Genomic DNA, 9,055 nt, shown 5'->3' with positions numbered 1-9,055 from the left:
ACTCGCACCCATTGTTTAGGTAGCGTGACCGCGGGCGTCTAGGACTTATGATGGATGCGCTACATGCTATCGCTCGCCGACAATCCTCGCAACATTTGGTGACCTTTTTTCTTTTTTATGCTTTTTAGGCGTGCTTGTGCTGATTGTCCTAGCCGTCTATGCTGGTTAGTGCACTTGAACTTGTTGTATGTATGTCGCCTTTATTTATAAAGTGGGGGTGAAACCCTATTTTAAGAGCACTGTAATGAGGGTGGCCACTCGAGTCCAAATATTTTTTCGAGAGTATGCAAATTGCGTACCTTAACTTTATAGAAAAGAGAAAATAATGTACAAGAGAGTTACTAGCATAGCCACCAGTCACAAGCCGACCGAGGCCATGGCAAACTCCAACTCCACGCACTATGTTAACTCCTCACACAATGGTGTCAATTCCACACCCTCCCGCTGTCGCCCACATGCGCAGCTCATTAAGAATCCTAAGTACTAACTCGAAGGCCGATGAAGGTGGAGTCGTCGGGTGGAAAACTCGAACATTTCTTTGCTTCCATAAGCCCCAACACACCAGAATCACCAGGCTATCAAAAGCTTTACGGATCTCCTTGCGAAGCTGCTTTTGGGTGCTGCCCCACCAAGATTTCAAGTTATCATTCGCCAGCGGCGCTAAGGCTGGCGCAGCCCTAACGCTGGACAAGATCATGTGCCATACTTGTCGTGAATAAACGCACTGGACGAGTAGATGATCCACGTTGTCTTTCTCCTGGTCACACAGATAGCAAGGTGAGGGGTTGTACTGTAACCCATGCCGCAGCCTCCGATCAAATGTCCATATTCTATGTTGTATCGCGAGCCACATGAAGATCTTGCAAGTGAGGGGTGCCCAACATTTCCAAATCCATCGAGTCCAAATATAAGATCTGTGTGGAATCTCTATCTGTTGCTAGCACCCATGTTTTTCTAGGAACCCCCTATCTTGTGTGCACACTTAATTTCACTTGCGGACCTTACAATGTCAGTAGTATCTAAAATATGAAGGAACACGTGTAGGACGTGATAGTAGGATGCTCTAAAACCCGGGAGTATAGTCGTACGCACCGGTGGCGTGACGGCCACGACCGAGGAGCGGATAAACCAGCTGAGCACGATCGATCGTGGGCGCTTACGCAGGGGGGTGGCGTCGTGGCACGAGGAGAAGTAGTGGGCGCTTGGACTGACCCCGCCCGCCGCATCGGCGTTTTCACCACGACCAAAGCGATAGTTTCCTCGGGATGGGATGGAGACGAGCCCCCTCGTTGCTCACGGCGCCTCGTCTTAGCCGCTGCCTCCTGTGGCAGTATATGTAGCGCCACTCGTTCCTCGGTTCATTTTACTCGCTGCTCTCTTTGGCATTTACAGTCTTGGTCTCTTGGACTCGCGGGCTGCTCCTCTGGCCAATGGTGAAGCGCCCGACGAGGCCAGCAGCAAGGCAACGCTGCGCGATCGTGCTCCCGTGATCGAGTGAGCCGCCTCCTGGGCTGCTCAAGGTACGATCTCTTGTTGATTAGACGTCTCCACATCTGTTGTTACTACGCGCAAAGGTGAATCTGCCATGTTCTTTGGGGGTGAATCTGCCATTTGAGAAGTCAGACTGCTTATATAGGTTTTTGTGTGTTCCTCGAACTCGGTATAAAATTCATCGCTTAGCGTAGTAGTACCTGCTGATGGCTTGAAGTATTCAGACCTGTAATCAACTGAACTTCTAGACTTACTCAAGTGAAGTTGTTGGCTAACTGACGGACAAATCTGAAGATGTTTTGACAGTTGTGCTAACCACACAAAGTGTGTGACTAGGCTGTATGGCTTTTCATTACTAGTAACCTGTAAGAGTTGGTGTTAACTTGTTGAGTTAGGATAGGCATCTGGCATTATTTTAATCAGTATATTACGCTTGAGGCATCATTCTTGTTCAACTCGTGCAGGAAACCGCACAAGGACTGACTGAATCGACGCAAGGCAACCAGTTGTACGTACAGATGGCCGAGATTGACACGAGGCCCCTAGAATCCGTGCAGTCTGCCTTGAATCTCTTCGAGCAGAGAAGTGATCACAGCAGGTTCAGCAGCCCTGACAGAAACGTACGTGGGTACTCAATTTCACAACTTCGCATAATCACACAACTGCATATCTAGTTCCTGCTCAAATCCGTCCATGTTTGCAAGTGCAGGGGCAGGAGATTGACGTCGTGACCAAGGAGCTGGCGACGTGCAAGCTGCAGCTGGAGGCCAAGGAGAGCGAGAGCAAGCAGGCGAACATGAAGCTGGAGGCCATGCGCAAGTCCATGCAGGAGCTGTCGGAGAAGTACGACCGGGCGTGCCTGGACGCGCACCGCCGCATCACCGAGCTCGAGGCCGACAACGTCGCCATCACCACCAGGCAGTCCCAGGCGGCGGCCGAGTGCGAGGCGCTCCGCGACGAGCTGGACGTCGCGGTGGGCGAGCTCCACGCCGTGAGGCGCGCCAACGCCTACGTGCTCGGGGAGGTGGAGTCGATGGAGACGCGGCGGATCCTGGAGCGGGAGAGCGCGCGGGACGGGCTGATGCGCGTGCTGGAGCTCAACGAGGCCGTGCTGGAGTCGGCCGTCGCGGCCATCAGGGCGGAGGAGGAGCGGTCCGTCTACTTCCAGGAGGTCACGCTCGAGCTGTTCAGCTCTGACAAGAACCTGAAGACCATCAGGAAGCAGAAGGGGGCGATGGAGAGCATGGAGGGGGAGCTGCTGGCGAAGACCATCGAGGTCGAGTGTCTGCGGTCTGAGCTCATGCAGCTCAAGGAGCTTTACGTCTCGGTGTCAGAACGGGTCATGGTTTCGGCCTCGACGACGGTGCGCCATGCCGACGGCGATGCTGAGGCAAACCCTGCGGACACCGGTCGGTCCTGTGATGACGACCACGTCGACGTCAATGCTGGCAAGTCTGACGATGGCAAGGGAAGCCAAGAACCACGAGGAGAAGTCGCTGATCTTGTCAATGGCTGTCCAGAAGTTGCTGAAGCCTATTTTGACATTGAATTGCCGAGGGAGGACTGTCCAAACATTCAATCTGGTGACGGGAATGTCAACGTTGCAACGTCTGCTGATGTCGTGCAAGTTCAGGCAGGACTGAAAAGGAGGGTTCGTTTCATGCCTGAAAGCCCGATGGAGGATTTCAGGAGCGTGAACTCTGAGTGTTGCAAGTTCATGGACGCCGGCATCGGCATGCCTGAAAACCTGGCAGCAAAGAGAGTCTCAGAGTCAGAGGCTGCAGGTGCGGGCTTTGTCTCCGAGATCGTGGAGGTGGATTCCAAAGAGGCCGATGGCGATGGCGAGTTGCACAAGAAGGAGGTCGGGGACGTCGACAGGCTCGCCGGCGGGTACGTGCTCGTCGCGAAGGAGGCCGACGGCGGGTCTCTCAAGGACGAGAAGCTGAGCGCGGCGCAGGCAGAGATCAGCGACCTGAAGTTCAGCCTGGAGGAGGCGGTGAGACGGGCCGAGCTGGCGGAGGAGGCCAAGGCGGCGCTGGAGAGGGAGCTGCGGGAGGAGATCCAGCTGAAGCAGCGGACACCGCGGCCACGCGCTCCGGTGGAGGACGGTCGGCTAAGGCGCGTGGAGAGCACCCCGGCCGCGCCTTCCTGGCGGCGGCCGACGCCGTCCCAGGCACCAGGAGGCGGGAAGAGAGGCGGCGCCAGGCCGCCTGCGTCGCCGGGCTGCCTCACCCTGGGGAAGGCGCTGAACATGAAGTACAAGTGAAGCGCGCCAGGGTTTTGAACCGTGTCAGGCGTCACAAATTTCGCCTGCGTGTAGTCGCCAAGTCAGAACGATGGAGGTGAAACAAATGTAATGTCATCTGCTTGTGTTCGTACTTGCAATTCCTATTATCTTGAAAAAAGTTGTTTAAACTTGCAACTCAAACTCAAATGCTGCCAAAGAATTCACTTTTGCTACATCTCATCACAGGTGATTCAGTTTCTCAGTTTAAGTCGATTTCCTTTTGTTAGGCAATAATAATTTGGTTTCTAAGATACGTCATCCTTCGTAAAATGTAAGTCCGGTTTGACTTTGAATTGTATTTGATGCACACCATTTATCAAACTATACACGTTGAACGTGTATAAAATGATATCATCATAATTGTCTTTTGAAAAAAAGTTATGTCTCCTATATGTTTACACTGATTTTGTGGACATACAATAGATGACAGTCATAGTCAAAATTGTGCGATGAAAAAAAAGCTAAACATGCCTTAGTATTTTGAGGAGGGAGTAGGCTTTTTTTTAGAATGTGGAGGGAGTAGATTTCTGATAAGCTACGTCCTATTTTTTTGGAATGGAATATCTTGGGCCAGGCCCATTCTTGGGAAATTCTTGGCAAATATTTTTCGGAATGGAGTAGTCACTAATTCACTTATTTTTATTATTTTTGGCAAGGCCAAGCAGGTAGATGTTGCGAGAATGTGCCAAGGTGAATGATCTATATCTAAAAAGAAACAACCTCATAGGCGATTCAATTTATTTTTGGTTTTTATTTCGTTCTTTTTTTGCATTTTCAAATTACATTAAGAACAATTGTTGTACATTGAACATTTGCTAAATACGCACTGAACAATTTTATAATTTACAATGAATATATTTTTATATATGGTGAACATTTTTTAATACATGGTGAACTTTTCTAAATTATGATGAAAGATTCATAATACAAACTAAATACATTTTTATATACATAATATTTTTTATTACTACATGGCAAACCTTTTTTTGAACAAAATGTACCTTTTTTATTAATACCTTTTTTTGAATAAAAGTGGTTGCATTTGAAAAAACTTAGTACTTTTATGCTAAAACAGAAAACCAACTTAAGAACCGAAGCAAAATGAGAGAATCGAAGAAAATATCGTTAAGCGAACGAACCCCTCAATGCAGGAAACAACGAGAATGCAGAATATCGTTAATGGGCTGCTTACTAAAACCTACCTGCATGGCATCTATCGTCTATACGACGCTCAATGCTTTATATAGGAGGTCCTGTTTTCCTCACAAACTTTATAGCCCATGGAGTTGAATTTGGTTCTATCTGGGTTGTTTTTATGGACATAGGTTAGGTTATTGTGAATAGCATTTTTTTTAGAAATTGTTGTGAATATAGTAGTACATACGGGATGTCCTATCTGCGCGGCTCGACCAAACATGCATCCCTACGTGCTTTGAGCTGGCCCGGGGGCATGGTGCCTATTTTCTCCATTTCCTTTTTGTATTCTTTTTATTTTGATACTTTTCCTTTTAAATTTTATTTTACTTTATGCATTTTATTTTTTTAGTGAAACTTAAATGTTCATGAAAAGTTTTTATGAATTTTATAATATGTATTTGAGTTTGAAAAAATTACAGTTGTTTAGAAAATGTTGGTTAATTTTGGAAATGTTACGGAATTTCAAAAGTCTTAGTGAATTTAAAAAATACAAAATTGAAAATTTCTTATGAATTAAAAGTATGCTCCAATTCTTTTTGAAAAAAAATTATTGAATATTTAAGTTGCTCACATATCTTTAAAATGTTCTTAGAATTTTGAAATATTCCTAATCTTCTTAAAATGTTCGCAAGTTTTAAATGTTTAGAATTTGTGAAAATATTCAGGTAATAAAAATGAAAAAGTAATGAAAAATATGGTGGCATGCTTAACACATGCAAGTTGAACGGGGAGTGCTGTTTCCAGTGTTGAACGGGTGTATAACGCGTAAGAACCTGCCTTTGGGAGGGGAACATCAACTCGAAACAGTTGTGAAAGTGCAACTAATCCTCGGGTGGTTTTGGTGATTCATAACAACATATAGCTCATTGAACTAATATCCATTTAAGTTAAATATTTTAGAAAGTTCAATGAATGGCATGGCATGGACTAGAAATGTGGACCCCTCAAAATGCTGAGGACACATATTGAAAAAATCTCTAGACTCTTCATTTTAGTTTAAGTGATCCAAGATCACATTGAGTCCATAGTAAAGCCAATACTATTAAAAGGGTATGAGGTGTTGCTTAATGTCTTGCTTGCTCAAATGCTTAGTGATATTACTCCAAAACCCTCAACCACTATCCATCCAAATATGTCAAAACCTTACACTCCAACTCGGCTCCACCGATTCTTTCTATCCGGCGCCACCGAGTTCATATGACATAGCAACTGCCAGAAACCCTGAACAGTTCGGTCTCACCGAGGTGGCCTTGCCAATGCTCTGTGACTTGTTGCATTTATTTCGGTCTCACCGAGTTGGCTTGACATTCTCTTTGTTGCATTATTGCTTCACTTTGGTCTCACCGAGTTGATGCAATCGGTGACACCGAGATGATGTTGCCCTAAGCCCTAGCACATCGGTCCCACCGAGTTGTTCCAGTCGGTCACACCGAGATTCCTAACGTTCACATTTTGAGCTAATCGGTCTCACAGAGTTCAACTATTTGGTCTCACCGAGTTGGGTCAAATGTGTGTAACGTTGGATTTTGTGTGGAGGCTATATATACCCCTCCACCCCCTTCTCCATTGGTGAGAGAGTCATCAGAATATGCCTACACTTCCATCATACATTTTCTGAGAGAGAACCACCTACTCATGTGTTGAGATCTGAAAGTGCATTATATCGACTAGAGGGGGGGTGAATAGGCAATTTTTATGAAAGTCTTCAATACGTGGAAGTTATGAAGACAAACGCTAGAAATAAACCTATTACCCTGCAGCGGTAGGTAGACTACACTAGGCAAGCCATAGTCAAGTATTCAATGGAGTGAAAGCACAATGACTTAATAGCAGCAATGTAGTAAGGATCAGGTAGGAAGATATTATGAAGCCATACAGAACACGCAGTCACTCAGTGAAGACAAAAGATAGTGCAAACATACAATGACTTCACAAGGAGTAACAGTAAGTAAAGGGAAGGGAAGATGAAACCAGTGACTCGCTGAAGACAATGATTTGTTGGACCAGTTCCAGTTGCTGTGACAACTGTACGTCTGGTTAGGGCGGCTAGGTATTTAAACCTTAGGACACACAGTCCCGGACACCCAGTCCTGAACACGCAGCTCAGGACACCCAGTCCTCACCGTATTCCCCTTGAGCTAAGGTCACACAGACCTCGCCCAATCACTCTGGTAAGTCTTCAAGGTAGACTCCCAAACCTTCACAGACTTCGTTCCCCGGCAATCCACAGTGTCTCTTGGATGCTCAGAACGCGATGCCTAACCGGCTGGAGGATGCACAGTCCTCAAGTGTAATAAGTCTTCAGATCACACAGACAAGAAGACTTAAGTGATGCCTAATTCTCTTTGGCTCTGGGTGGTTAGGGCTTTATCATCTCAAGGAATTCTCTCTCAAAGGCTTCGAGGTGGGTTGCTCTCAAACGACAAAAGCCGTACTCTTAATCTGAGCAGCCAACCGTTTATGGTTGTAGGGGGTGGGCTATTTATAGCCACTTGGCAACCCGACCTGATTTGTCCGAAATGACCCTGGGTCACTAAGGAACTGACACGTGTTCCAACGGTCAGATTTCAAACTCACACGACAACTTTACTTGGGCTGCAAGCAAAGCTGACTTGTCTGACTCTGGACAAGATTCGCTCTCATAGTCTTCACTCGAAGACATAGGTTTTGGTTAGGCATCACTTCAGTCATTCTGACTGGTTCTTTTGGACCCCACTTAACAGTACGGTGGTTCCTATGACTCAACACAAAAGAAAGAGAACTACAAAAGATCTAAGTCTTCGAGCTTCATAGGCTTCATGTGGTATCTTCTCTTGTCATAGTCTTCAATGTGAATATCTTCATATACCACCTTTGACTTCAATGTCTTCATACATTTTTAGGGGGTCATCTCTGGTAGGAAAACCGAATCAATGAGGGACTTCTACCTGTGTTATCCTGCAATTCTCACAAACACATTAGTCCCTCAACTAGGTTTGCCGTCAATACTCCAAAACCAACTAGGGGTGGCACTAGATGTACTTACAAGATCAAGATATTCCAATCCTACCACAATAATCTTGATTTCTAGCCTTCCCCAAGTTGCTTTCCACTCAAATCATCTTTCCACCGTATCCAAATCTGTGTGAGAGAGTTGAGTGTTGGGGATACTATCATTTGAAGCATAAGAGCAAGGAGTTCATCATCAACACACCATCTATTACCATTTGGAGAGTGGTATCTCCTAGATTAGTTAGGTGTCGCTTTTGAGCCTCCATCAAGTAGTGGAGTTGAACCAAGAAGTTTGTAAGGGCAAGGAGATCGCCTACTTCGTGAAGATCTACCCGAGTGAGGCGAGTCCTTTGTGGGGCGATGGCCATGGTGTGATACACAAGGTTGCTTCTTCGTGGACCCTTCATGGGTGGAGCCCTCCGTGGACTCGTGCAACCGTTACCCTTAGTGGGTTGAAGTCTCCATCAACGTGTATGTATACGATAGCACCACCTATCGGAACCATGCCAAAAATCTCCGTGTCTTCATTGCGCTTGCACTCTCCAAACCCTTCCCTTTACCTTCATATGCAATGTTTTTACTTTCCGTTGCTACACTATTAGAATTGCATGTGTAGGTCGATTACTTGACTTGTGCTAATTGCTAAAATATGCCGACAACTAAAATTGGGAAAAATGTTAGATTTTTGTTTGGTCAAGTAGTCTAATCACCCCCTTCTAAACCTACTTTCGATCCTACAAGTGGTATCAGAGCTTTTGTCTCCATTTGCCTTAATTTCCATAGCTTTGGTGATCATAACCTTAGTTTTATAACCTAGGAGAGTATGGTGTCTAGCGAGGGAAATTACCACCGTAGAGGTCCTTACTTTGATGGTACTAATTTTGCTAGTTGGAAGCATAGGATGAAAATGCATATTCTTGGTCATAACCCCGTTGTTTAGGCTGTTGTGCGTATAGGCTTGCAAGGTGATTTCTTCGAGGATGGAAAAAAAACTGGATCGTGAAGCGACAACGGAACAAATGAAGATGTTACAATACAATGCTCAAGATTGCGATATTCTCTTCAATGGATTGTGCCCCGAAGAATTCA

The 9,055-nt window shown here is 45.9% G+C and overlaps 1 protein-coding gene across 1 annotated transcript; it reads left to right on the top strand.

The window, feature by feature from the left end:
- Positions 1 to 1,156: 1,156 nt before the first annotated feature.
- Positions 1,157 to 3,953, top strand: LOC123081720 (uncharacterized). Its single transcript, XM_044504263.1, has 3 exons — positions 1,157 to 1,520; positions 1,956 to 2,111; positions 2,201 to 3,953. Exons 2-3 carry the CDS (start codon positions 2,010 to 2,012, stop codon positions 3,755 to 3,757), a joined length of 1,659 nt encoding a protein of 552 aa, XP_044360198.1. The 5' UTR covers positions 1,157 to 1,520; positions 1,956 to 2,009; the 3' UTR covers positions 3,758 to 3,953.
- Positions 3,954 to 9,055: the final 5,102 nt, after the last annotated feature.

This window comes from Triticum aestivum, chromosome 4A, assembly GCF_018294505.1.
Source record: "Triticum aestivum cultivar Chinese Spring chromosome 4A, IWGSC CS RefSeq v2.1, whole genome shotgun sequence".
In the NCBI taxonomy this organism is placed as follows: Eukaryota; Viridiplantae; Streptophyta; class Magnoliopsida; order Poales; family Poaceae; genus Triticum; species Triticum aestivum.
The sequence above is the reverse complement of the archived record's forward strand: the minus strand, read 5'-3'. Positions and strand labels throughout refer to the sequence as shown.

Bases quoted from the DNA above. Each gene is read 5' to 3' on its own strand.
- LOC123081720 (XM_044504263.1), top strand. From the start codon at position 2,010: ATGGCCGAGATTGACACGAGGCCCCTAGAATCCGTGCAGTCTGCCTTG. The intron at 2,112-2,200 runs GTACGTGGGTAC...TTGCAAGTGCAG, and splicing joins TCAGCAGCCCTGACAGAAAC to GGGCAGGAGATTGACGTCGT.